This window comes from Urocitellus parryii, chromosome 2, assembly GCF_045843805.1.
Source record: "Urocitellus parryii isolate mUroPar1 chromosome 2, mUroPar1.hap1, whole genome shotgun sequence".
Lineage (NCBI taxonomy): Eukaryota > Metazoa > Chordata > Mammalia > Rodentia > Sciuridae > Urocitellus > Urocitellus parryii.
The window spans coordinates 3,790,430-3,802,905 of record NC_135532.1 but is presented as its reverse complement, the minus strand read 5'-3'; the positions used below and the strand labels follow the sequence as shown (position 1 = coordinate 3,802,905).

General features: G+C 46.1%; 1 protein-coding gene across 1 annotated transcript in view; it reads left to right on the top strand.

Annotated features, from left to right (window-relative positions):
- Positions 1 to 12,476, top strand: part of Myo16 (myosin XVI) — a 394,733-nt gene that overhangs the window by 126,816 nt on the left and 255,441 nt on the right. The window contains exon 9 of the mRNA XM_026399873.2: positions 9,929 to 10,079. Within this exon, the coding sequence (XP_026255658.2) occupies positions 9,929 to 10,079 (151 nt within the window). The remainder of the gene's footprint in view (positions 1 to 9,928; positions 10,080 to 12,476) is intronic.

Here is a 12,476-nt window from a genome sequence, read left to right as displayed (position 1 = left end):
ACTGGGAAGGAGGCTTTGAATCCAAGGGATTCCCCAAGGAGCAGGAGTGTCTTCTTCCCTAGTCCCGTGCCTTTGGATCACACCACGTTTACATGATGGTGGCTGGCCATGCCAGAAGTACTACCATGTGTCTGAAAGCTCAGGCCCGTGAGCCAGCCTGGCTGCAGGAAGGGGAAGGAACTGGATGAGCTGAAACCCCTGACCGGTAACTGAGCCCATCCTGCCTGTGCCCTGAAGCCCAGCAGAAGCTCAGACATCAGAGCTCACTGGAAATTCCTGACTGATGAGCACACTAGTGGACCAGAGAGTCCATGCCCTGTTGCCCAGGAAGAGGGCACACAAGCTCTGCCTGTGGGACCCCTGGCCTCTCCCTATGTGTCTGTTTGCTTAGTTGGTAGCTTTATGATAAAAGTGGAAATAAAAAGCAAGCCTCTTTATGAGTTTAGGAGTCAGTCCAGCAAATCTTCAAACCGGAGGGGCTTGTGGGACTCCTAGGAATTGTAGCTGGTTGGTCAGGAGTGTGGGCCTGAGCCCTGCCCACCGCCCTGTGGCTGGAGTCTGAAGTGGGACTGTCCCGTTGAGGCCTCGGTCCCTGACCTCAGGGTCTGCACTGAGGCTGGTGGTCAGCACCCAGATTATACAGCAGCTCATTCGAGTGTGACTATGTTAATAGTGATAACTAACTTACCAGGTTTTTGTGATGACTAGTTAGTTAGTATCTATAAAGCACTTAGACCAGTATGTGACTGAGGAATGACCAGGAAGGAAGGAAAGCGGGGAGGAAGACAGGCTTCATTCATCTTTCATTGGTGAACCATCAGCAAAGACACCTAAAGCTGAGACCAACGTCCATGTGATGGAAGGTTGTAGCCTGACTCCAGCCGTGTGGGAAAATGGTGTGTTCCTAGGAGAAAGTCCACTGTCAGCGAGGAACAGCTTTGCCTGGGGGGACGGGGCTGTCGGGCTGCACCAGGGCTCCTGAGTGCCCAGCACAGTGGACGCAGACACGATGCTGCTCTGTGAGGTGAGACCAGGCCTGGGAAGAGGCCAGCGAGCAGGATCAAGGCCACAGATCAGAAGGGGCTGCTGGATGGGTTGGTTGTGGCGTGATTTGGGCTGAGTGGCTGGTGGTGAGGCCCACCTGTGGGACCTGGGAGTGGACAGTGTGAGCCGTCCTGCGTGCGTGCCCTCCTTGACCTCAGGGAAGGCGTCCATCACGTTGGCTTGGACTGCGTTTGTGAGGATCCGTGGAGCCACAGTCCCGAGGCAGGCTCAGCTTACATCTGTCAAAGCCGGCCAACTCTGTGCTAGGGCTCCTCCTGAGGCCTCTGTGGCCATGTGAAAACTCGTGGTTTGCACAGCCAAAGGTAGGCTACTCCTCATTCCCATCAAACTCTGTGCTTCAGGATGTAAAAACATCATTATTCACATTTGGTATCAGGAGAGTCAGAATCCTGGAATGGAACAGCTTCGAACACAGCTAGGGACAGCTGTGTCTTGAGTGGAGGCCTCGGGACTCGGCTCTCGCTCAGCAACCCGAGGTGGGAACTCTGGCTCAGGAAGACAGCCTGGCGGTTCCCAGGCTCCTGACACAAGCCAGCCCTGCTGTCAGATTAGGAGAAGCAGCTGTGGAAGGGAGAACCTCCAGTGCTTGACTGGACACCACTCATGAGGAGGCTCCTTTGGTCATGTCCCTTGTCCTGTGGACAGAGATGCTTGCACCAGCAGTACTGAGAAGCACGTTCCTCTTCCGTGATGCTGAGGCACAGTGGTATTCCTGCCACTGGCCACCCGGCCCTCTGGTTCTGCCCCCGTCTCTTGTTCTCCTGCTGGACAGTGGTCCTTAAAGTGTGCTGCTGACGCCCAGTGACCCGAGCATGTTCCCAGCCCTCGTGGCTTTGATCACCATTCCCAGGAAAACGGCGTCACTGCAGGTGGGGTCCAGTGAGACTCCCACCGGTGGTGTCCGCAGAACCAACCATCAGTGCCCCTAGGGTAGCTGTCAAGAAAGCCGTGGCTGGAGGTGGCCAGTCTGGATTTTATTACCCTTTTATCCTGGGGATGTGTGAGACAAGCACTGAAACATACACCCACGGGGTATTTCCGTGCCAGCCTGTGTCTGCGGAGTAGATTTCGCTGTTTAAGACATGGATTGTCAGTGACCGGCAGCACTCATGGTCCCCTGCGGCTTTGTGGATGAAGAACGCACGTGCAGGTCTGCTCTAGCAGTGCCGGGCCTCACACCAGAGGGAAGGTGGGTCTTGTTGGGAGATGTTGTCCCCTTCCAAGCACAGGGGCATCTGGAGCAAAGTCTCATTCTTTAGCAATGCCCTGGCTTGGCGTGGTCAGCCTGGAGCCTCACGCTTTGTGATTGAGCCTCAGAAGTTTACCAGATCATTGCTGCTTGTCTTAGCCCCGGGTTCGTAGGTTCCTCCCAAGAAAGGAGCATGTAGCATTTCTAACTGTGGGTAGTGCTCAGTTTCTCCTGATCAACCAGTGTGGCTCTCAAGTGGGAAATCCGCAGAGAAGAGACCAAGAAGTGTAATGTGAAGGCATTATGTGTCCGAGCAGCTGCTGAATTTGGCAGGTGGGATCAATAGACAATCAGGACAGTCTCTTTATGTGAGACAGTGTTTCTTTTAGTAATAATTTGGAAGCGAGAGCAAAGGCAAAAGTGGTAGGTAAGAGAGAAGAAGGAAACGCATCACCAGATCAGGGAACACCAGCACTGGGGTGGTGCAGCTGGGTGTCCCGAGGCAGCTTCTCAGGTCCGACTGGAAGGTCCCCAGTGGAGCGTCCTCTCCACAGTGTGATTTCAGAGTCTCGTTTTCAGTGGGGCTCCTTAAACGCAAGTGAGAGCCAAGAAAGCCCCCATCTGACCTCCTGTGACCTAGCGGTCCCCTCGAGGACAAGCAGTAGGAAGGTGGAGGAACTAGGCTCAAGGGCTCTTGGTGCTGTTACGGTTCCAATGTCTGAGAAATCCACTTCCAAAGTGCTGGCAGATTCACCGTCTGTGAGGCCTGTTCCCCACCCTCAGGGACTGCCTGTGGTGTCCTCTCGTGGCGGAAGGACACAGCAGCACTCTGGAGACCTTTATAAGGGCCTCACTCCTCATTCCTGGGGCTACACCCTCCTGACCCAGTCACCTCTACAGGTCCCACCTCTGGGCACTATTGCTTTAGGGAGTATGTTTCAACATGTAAATTTGGGGACATGCACACTTTCAAACCCCAGTAGCCACCACTCTGCCCACTGAAATGCATGCATTGGTCAACTGAGCATAGAGTTGCTAGTTAAATGCAGAACACCCAGTTTGATTTGAATTCTCAATAAAAGCCAGTCATTTAGGATAGATAAGTAGGTACCAAAGATCAAATCTCTATTTGCTGAATCCGAGAAATCTAACCAGATCAGGCTTTTGGAAGAAGTGTCCTTCTCCTGATTAACAGGGAAGGTTTGTCTGTAAGCACTGCTGTTTGTGTCCTTCTCGTCCCTTCCAATCCTATACGTAATATGTGGCCTGCAGATGCCAAGTGGCCTTGCGTTACAGGAAGAGAGCAACTCTTAGCATGACATGGCAGGAAGCATAAAGGAGATGGAAGCCGGGGAGCTCTCCCGTCTGGGTGGTTTGTCCCTGGCTGCTTGTTCTGTGAGAAGGACAGACGTCCATTGGCTTTTGATGCTGTGCTTAGTGGCTGATCCGTGTAGCCCTAAGACGGCTCTGTAGCTCTGTGTCCCTGGGTGCCTTGCTCCTTGCTCCAGAGCTTCAGGACTGTCCTTCAGATGAGCCATGGTAATGGTGTTGACAGTCATGCATTACACAGAGGACCACCACACACAGTGTCCCCTGAGATCTTATCACTGAGTGACATCCCAGCGCTCTGAGTCTGTGTGTGAACCTTCTGTGCTGCTCACGGAGATGAAGCCTCCCAGTCACCTGGTTCTCAGAATGCGTCCCATGGACAAGTGCCACACGACCACATGCCTGCACTCTGGCGCTCCAGGGTGCGGTAAGCCTCCAAAAGGAGTTTCGTGACCCGAGCCAGCCTCTAATCCAGCACCATCAGCTGGGTCCCTCATAACCAGAGGAGCTGATCCCCTGAGTTGTGCCTGATTACCCAGCGCAGTCTTCCCACAGCCCCCTCAGCCTCAGTGGGTTCCAGCTGTCGGCATACATGCCACCTGGGTGGGTTCTGGGGACTCTTAGGTCAATTACTTACGTGATTTCATTTCACTTTAATGAAGATACTTACTGTTTACTTATTTTAGCAATAGCAATTCATATCTGAATGTTGCTCTGTAGAACACAAAGGGCTTTTGCATCTAGTGTCACTTAATATATGTCAAATTCTTTCATTTGGTAATAGATTCCACAAGATATGCAGCCTGTCTACTAATCAGATACTATGACTACTTTGCTAAAATTCTGCAGGATATAATCACAAAGTTTTGGTAAAACCATCCACCTTTCCCCTAAAGTTTTTATGTAGGAATCCTACAGTCCAGCTGTGGACAGAGAGAAATGTCACAGAAGAGAGAAAGAATGATAAATGGGACATGCAAGGAGTCACTTCTAGTGAATGTTTTACTTGAAACTTTCAGAGACCCTCTTCATGTGCACACAAAGCAAGGAGGTGAACGTATCCTAGAGATGCTTCCCTTAAATGAGCAGTGTTTGCATTTCTTTGTAGATATTTGCCAAGATCTGTTAAGATGCATGTCAGATGTTCTAAAATCCATGCTGACTGCACTCCAGCCAGTTACATTGTGAGTCACGATGTAACTTTCAGCCAGGTGGTAAGCTGAAAATTTTGTGCTTTAAACACAAGTTAATCTTTTACCAGCATGATCTTAAAATTGTATTTTTTTAAAAAAAAAAACTAAAAGTAATTTGGGGTTAGACCAAATATAACAATTAATTAAAATCTTGAGCATGAATCTTTGGCTCTCAGTGTTATAGAAGCAAAATCCCCAAAGTCCCCTAGAAGTCCTGCATGTAGCTGTGTGCCCAGCTTAGCACTGAGAGCCATCTGCTCATTCATGACTTTAGTACCAAGATTATTGCCTCACCCATCTCACATTTGTTTCTATTAGATATTTTTGTTGCTGTCATTGTTGGCCTAGCATAGCTCAATGCAGCCGATTTTCTTTCATCTCTATAGTCTTCTAAATTTGCTTTAGTTATAATGGGCAATAATTGTTGCCTTTCTCAGTTTTTCTTTCCTTTTTTTGTTGTTGATAAGTGGGACAGTTTATTGATTGATTGGAAGAAAAAGAGATGACCTGGCCCTGCTGACGTTCACAAGTGGCTATTGCACTGTTATTAGCAGACCTCACTTCTTTATACATGGCTGAGATGGTGAAATTCAATCTTAAAATGAAATAAACTATGGAAACATAAAACAACATGGAAGAGACTCACAATGTAACATCGAGCCAGATAGCCAAATATAAAAGAATAACATGGTATGTGGTACAATCTGTGAAGTTCAAAGCCAGGTAAAAGTAATCTGTACTGTTAGAAGTCAGATTGTCTTTGCAGAGCAAGGAGGCACTAGAAATCATGAAGAGTCACATTTTATTTCTTGATCTTAGCAGTGGTTACATAGATAATGTGTTCCACTCATAATGATTCATCAAAGTATATACTTATAATTAGTGAACTTTTCTGCAGAATGTTACTTTCTAATAAAACACGAGAAACCATAATATACCATTAAAAGCACAATCTTGACAGTGATATTATTAACCATGTAGCTATTATTATTTCTTCTTCATATATGAACTTGTGCATTATGTATGACAACCTAGTTCTTTGAGTACAGTCCCATTTTCATTTTCAGAAGTGAATCCTATTTCCTAGAGGCACATTTGCTCTGCCTTTTATGTTTATGGAAATAAGCAGATCTTGACTAAATCCGGTTGTGTTCAGAAGCTGGTCATCTGCTGGAGTATCCTCTTTTGTTGTTTTCCACAGCCAGAGTAAAGAGTAGAGCTTTCTCCTGAATTGCTGTAACTGCCCATGGAAGAGAGCTGTTCCGTGCTCTTTCTGTTTATGGAGTCTGCCTCACCAAAAGCCTTCTTTTAGAAAATACACTATTTTAGTCCCTTTTTCTCTCTGCTGCTTGTTGATAAATTTCTATTGCTAATCATTTCTTTTTTATAATCAAAGCAAGACTTGCTTGTTGGAGAAAATTAGCAAAGTGCAGAAAAAATATACAGAAGTGTTTAATAAAAATCACTCATTGGCCTCAAAGAAAAATTGTACCAGAGAAGTGAGGCCGGGAGGAAACGCTTTCTAGGGGAGGAAACGCTTTCTAGACTATGGCTGTGGGAGTCAGAGGAACCAGCTGGGCTGAAGGGACCCTGGGAGCTGCCAGGTGCTGGCTGAGCTGGTGGCAAGCGCTGTAGGATCTGGGGAGGAGGTTGGTCTGTGCTGTGTGTGGCTCAGGTGGTTCCTCTTGACCCTTATCAAAATCAGCCTTCCAGCCAGGCCCAGGAGTGAATCGGGAGGCTGAGGTGGGAGGATCTCAAGTTAAAGGCCAGCCTGGGCAACTAAGGGGGGGAATTCAAAGGTCTAGGGACGTAGCTCAGTGGTAGAGAGTTTACCCAGCAAGTGTAAAGTCCTGGGATCAGTCCCGAAGACCATAAAAAAATTAAAAATAAAAATTCACCCTCCACCCTCTGCAGAGTCTGGAGAGAGGGTGCGTCTCCTTTGTTTTGAGTTCACATTTTAAAGATAGCTCCCAGTCCGGGAGGAAGACCTTCCTGCATTGTAAAGCAGGCAGGAGGCTGAGTTAAACATCTGGAAAAGGCAGAGAATTCACAGTGGTGAGTTCCTAAGGCCAGCACTCTAGGAAAAGGGAGGGCAGGGTCTGGGGCCAGGGCTAGCCAGTCTCAAGTTCAGTAACAGGAAGGGGGAATGTCAAGGCCTTGGTCATGGCTCCCTTATGGTGAAATTGCTATTAACTGCACATTTCTTCTTGTCCTTTCTGTGTTCCCTCTTTGTGTTTTCCACTTGCCCTATCAATATGATCACATTTTAATTTAAAAGTAATCTATCACAAATATTTTCCCATGGTTGATGAACATAAATACTAAGCACTAAGAGTGTTTGTAGATGTCTTTTTACAGTTGTTAGCAATAGGTCCCAGGTCATATGATCTATGGTATAACGGAATAAGTAAATGGTTGACATTAAAAAGGTGAAACATTATTGTCTGATCACAGACTGGGGGCTCCATCGAAGCTTGTTCAGTATCTGCATTTTGCAAAGGTGAGGCTGTGACTTAGGTTTGAAGCCTTGGAGGATCAGGTGACCACAGGCAAATTCTGACTTCAGAGGAGGTCGTGGGAATCCTAGACCAGGGCTCATTCCAAGTGAAATTCTCAGGGAATCGACTATCAATACTGCGATGAGATTTGAGACATAAGAGTCACTGAGCTATTTCACTAGACTCATTATTTCTTCCTTTTCGACATCCTTTACAAGTTATGTATTTCTATTTTCCTAGTTTCTACTTTAACTAATACAACTACTGCTTTGCTAATCACTTTATACTCAAATCTTGGGATATGTAAAACCTCTCATTTTTTTTAATTTCCCAACAAATCAGAAAGAAAGAGGTGATTGATATGTGAGAGAAGTCGGTGAAGAAGGTCCTTTTCTGAAGGGAGAGTGGGCTGGAGTAGGCCCTGTTACCTGGGGCCTGAGCTCAGGAGCGCTGGGTGTGGACCTGCGGGGTTCACCTGGCTTTTCCAGTGCCCACTGGGTCTCCAGAGCAGCATCTCCTCTTTACCCATCTGTACAGCAAGCCTAGAGTGGTACACACGCACAGGGCTGTTTTCCAAAACGAAAATTATTCACTCACTCAGGGTGTTTACAGCAGGGACTGTCCAGTATTAAGTGCCAGGAAACTAGAGAGATGCTGAAACACCCTGTAAATGAGCCTTCACATAATAGAGAAGACAGGGAAATGACCATGATCATGCTAGAAGATTGTCAAAGAGGCATAGGGCCTCCCCTCGGGACTCTAGGAAGGATGAACAGAAGCCACAGCAGACAGGTCTGAAGCGATGGGTTGCTTATTATTTGATGGTATTAAACAGATCCATATATAAATTGTATAAGTGTTGTAAGCATTCCCTTTTGTGGGATTCCTTTAAGTTAGAGACTGGTCTTGTGAGTGAATCTGTTTGGAGGGGAGGTAGAAAGCACAGGTAACAAAAGAAAACCCGACCATCGGGGCTACCTCACACTCACAGGCTTTGACGAGCAAAGGATCCAGCCAGCAAAGTTGACAACCAACCTTCAGAACTGCAGAAAAGAGTTGTAAAGGGTGTACGTGCTAAAGGTAGATACCCAGCATAGATAAGGAGTTTACATGACTCAATAGCAAAAACATGGAGGATAAAATTCCTTGGTTACAAAAAGGGTGAATGCTCTGAATAGACATTTTTCCGGAGCAGACATACCAGTGTCCCACGGCTCTGTGGAAGAGCATCACCAACCATCAACACCACGGCCTGGTACCCTGCCTGCGAGGGTGGCTGTTGTGGGGAGACAAGAGGCAACAAGGGCTGGTGAGTGGGGAGCAAGGAGAGTGTGGCACTGTTCCTGGGGATGTAGTTGTGCACAGCCATTATAGAAAACAGCACTGTCTGCCAGTGCTGGATAGACATCCAGGAGAAAGGAAGCCAGGATCTCAAAGAGATGTCTGCACCCCATGTTCATTTCAGCCTCATCCACGATGGCCGGCATGGAGAGATGCCTCCGTGTCTGTGCTGGGTGATGATAAAGACGTTCAGGCACACCAGCGCCAGGGCACGTTATTGAGCTATTGAGACAAATCCCCTGGGTCACAGTAACGTTGAGGACCTGGAAGACGGGATGGAAAGAGACGTGGGCTAGGCACAGGAAGACTAACCTGCCTGATCTCATTAGACGTCTACGCTCAGAGCAGAGAATGGTGATTGCCAGGGCTGCGGGCCATGCTAGCCAAAGGGCACTGACTTTCAGCTACAGGTGAACAAGTTCTGGGACCTCATGTACAACATGGGTGGTGACGGACGTTCAATTAGCATGATTGCGGTGATCATTGCACGGTGTATATTGAATCACCACATTGCACACCCTAAACACATTCTGTATCTAACAGTGACAATATTTTAAAATTAAAAGAATTCAAATGAAAACCACAGTGAAAAGCCACTAACATATCTAAGGATAATTGTTTCCCAAGGGCACAAAGAAGGGACGAAACCACTTGTGTATATTGCTGGTTATTTTAAATGCCCAGCTATGTATGTTTCTACTGTCATTCAGCTGTAGACCTGCAAGGGTCGATGTACTGTGTGTAACTTAGGCCTCAATAACCTTGTAGTAGAAAAGAGAAAATCACATCGGGCTTCAATTTGAATCTAACCACTCCTGTAGACCATATGCAATAATTATGTTTACCTAGGTTGACTTGATTAAATATGCTTGCATTTCTGTTTTGTATTTGTTTTCTGCTCAAAATATTGCCCATGATTCTACATTTTAAATCATAAACTGAATTATGTTTCAATTAATCACAAGATTAGGCCTTTCTTCTCTTGTTTGCAATCCATTTTCACATTTAAGGATGGTATGCCTTTCAAAATTTTAAATTGCTTATTGATTTTTCGATTACAATTAAATATATATCTGTAAACATTTTCTTTTAGAGTTAAAATTAATGTTTTTTTCTTTTAGAGATTAAATTGAATGGAATTTGAAAGTAATAGAAAACTTGACAGGTGTCCCATTGTTATTTTCCCCTACAGTTTATAGAAACTGTTTCTTCTTTGAGTGAAACCGCATTTGATAGTCCAGCTCTCCTGTAGTTTTTGATTGATGAGACAACGTTAGAAGAAAACTAATTGTGGTATCGATTGCTTCCTGCAGTGGTCCCATGGTGCTTCCAATTGCCAAGCAAGACAGTTTGTTGGAAAAAGACATCATGTTCAGAGATGCAACAAAGAGTGTGTGTGTCCAGCAGCCTCAGGATGGGAGCCCTGAAAGCAGCCTGGTGAACGGCCCCAGCAAGCCCGAGCAGGTACTCGCAGCGTCTCGCAGCCTTCCTCGGGAGGCGTGCTTTAAGTCCAAATGACTCCAAAACAAGGATCTGCTAGTCCCCATTCGAAGAAAAATGAATGGGTGCATAAGTCAGTATTTTGATTGCAATTCCCACGGGTAAGTAGGGCTTTGTACTCCTGACTGAGAAGCACAGTTGCTGCTGTGTTTGTATTGGCAGTTGGATTTTGATGTCTTTACCAACCTACGTAAATGGAAACTCAGCCAGGGTCCCTTCTTGCAGATTTCCAGTTGAGTGCTTGCTCATTGTTTTGAAGATTGCATAGTCTGCATTTTTCTGTTTCCTGCAGTTATCCAAATATACACAAGAAGAGGAGGAGCAAAGAGTCATTAAGAGCCATTTTTCTTTAGAAGTAAACATATGGGGTGTGTGTGTGTGTGTGTGTGTGTGTGTGTGTACATGCACACACAGTTCCCAAGCTATGGGATGCACTTGGGAGTTGGGAGGGATTACAGGAATTAATGTATTTTCTTTCTTCATTGCCACAGAAATAAATAATTTTTATATGTTTAGTATTTTTTAAATGGCAGAGTGATTTATATTTTTAAAAACCATTTTGTTTCAGCGCATCTAATTCTGAATATATTATTTTAGCCAGGTTTTCTAAACACCCTCTTCTCAGGATTCCATGTAATATAGGAAGCTTTAGATAAATCAAACTGAAGCTTTTTGGTTTTGTAATTTTTATTGGTATTGTTTTGAAATATTTTCTTAATTGGTTATAGAAATGTGTGATTAATTTGATTTCCTACTGTTGAGGTTTTCTGACATTCAAGAAATTTTCTAACACAATTGCAACCAATGCATGATTTGTAGTCAATGTTTTTGTGAGAATTTGTAATGCTTCTGTTAATTTGTCTTTAAGCTATTAATTATATGTTGAGTTCCGCAGTAATACAATGGCAATTATTTATTAACTGAAGAAGTGCCCAGTAAGTCAACTCTTTTGTCAAGGCCCTGCAATTGTCCCCTGTGGATTCAGAACAGTTTATGACGAGCAATTCAGTTGCATTTAGGTGGCAATTTAACATGCTATTTTTAAAAGACAGAAAATGCTCCTTTAAAATGAGCAGGCCTCCATGATCCTGAGACTCGAAGTGGCCTTTCCTGCTTAACGTCAGCCCCTGTCCTTGTCCTGTGTCCTAGCACCTGTCATGTTCTGCTTGGTTGTCACCTGGGCAGGGATGGTGGTTGCCTTGTCTCCTGCGCTGTGGCACCTCTCTCAGACCCGAGTCTCTCCCCACACATGTCACACCCACGGACCTTCTTGGCCTCCAGGGTCTGGGTGGCTCTCTGCAGGGGAGGGCAGCACAGTTTCAGGATGATGCACTCCGGTGTCATGGGAGGGTGTTAGCCAGGCCTTCCAAAGCCACCAAGTCTGCTTAACATTTTTTAGAGAGGTCCACAATGTAGAGAAGTTTTTAAAATTAAAACAGAACCATTTAGCATCTCTCCTTCCAGATTTTTGTAAAATGTCGGTCTCATCACAAATGGTAACTATGTTAATGAATATTCAGGGCTTGATTTAACCTTTCTTTTAATTTCTGAGAACAAATGAGATTAACATTAGCTTTTATATTATCTCCAAGAAAACAGAATTTTTCTCTTGCTGTTCAAAAACATCCCAGACAGTTTGGTCCTCCCCAGTCGGCATGGATCGACTGCGCGTGGAATTCTGCGCAGTGGTGTCTTCTCTCCTCCGAGACCCGCTGACCTCACCTAATGCCTCTGCACATCTCCCAGGCTTCATTCCTTCAAAGTAAATTTAGATCATTGTCCAGAATACTGACCCACAGCAATACTCTACATTGACCGACACTCTCCCTTAAAAATCCTTCTACCCACTGTTTGAGTCCCCAAAATATTTCTGGACACAGTTTATTACCCACTTTTGATATTTTTGCTCAGATTTCAAACTGAGTTTTAAATGGATCAAACTTAAGAGAGTGAAGCAAATTACCCAGAACCACGGGCATCTTTGACCCCGTATCTGGGGCTCTTTGGGGTTCCCTGCAGCAAGCTCTGGCTCAGCTCCCACAGCCCAGGTGCCTGGGGACACCTCTGAAAATGGCAGGGACCGTCTGCATTCCACGCTGCGCCTGGGGCAGCTGGGTTTGGAGGTCTGCCCTGAGCTTTCTTCCTGTCATCCGCAGACACACCAGCGGGAAGCTCTCCAGCGGTAGCCGCCCCGCGGTCGGGAACCGTCAGGGAAAAGGCCCACAAGCCCACCACTTAGCAGCGGGCAGTAGGAGGGCTTGTTCCGGCCGTCGGTCACGGTGGCAGGGAAGATTTGGGACACGTAGTAAAGTGTTTCTTGTGTTTCATGCTGTCCTGTGAGGACACCAGCCACCCTTGTCC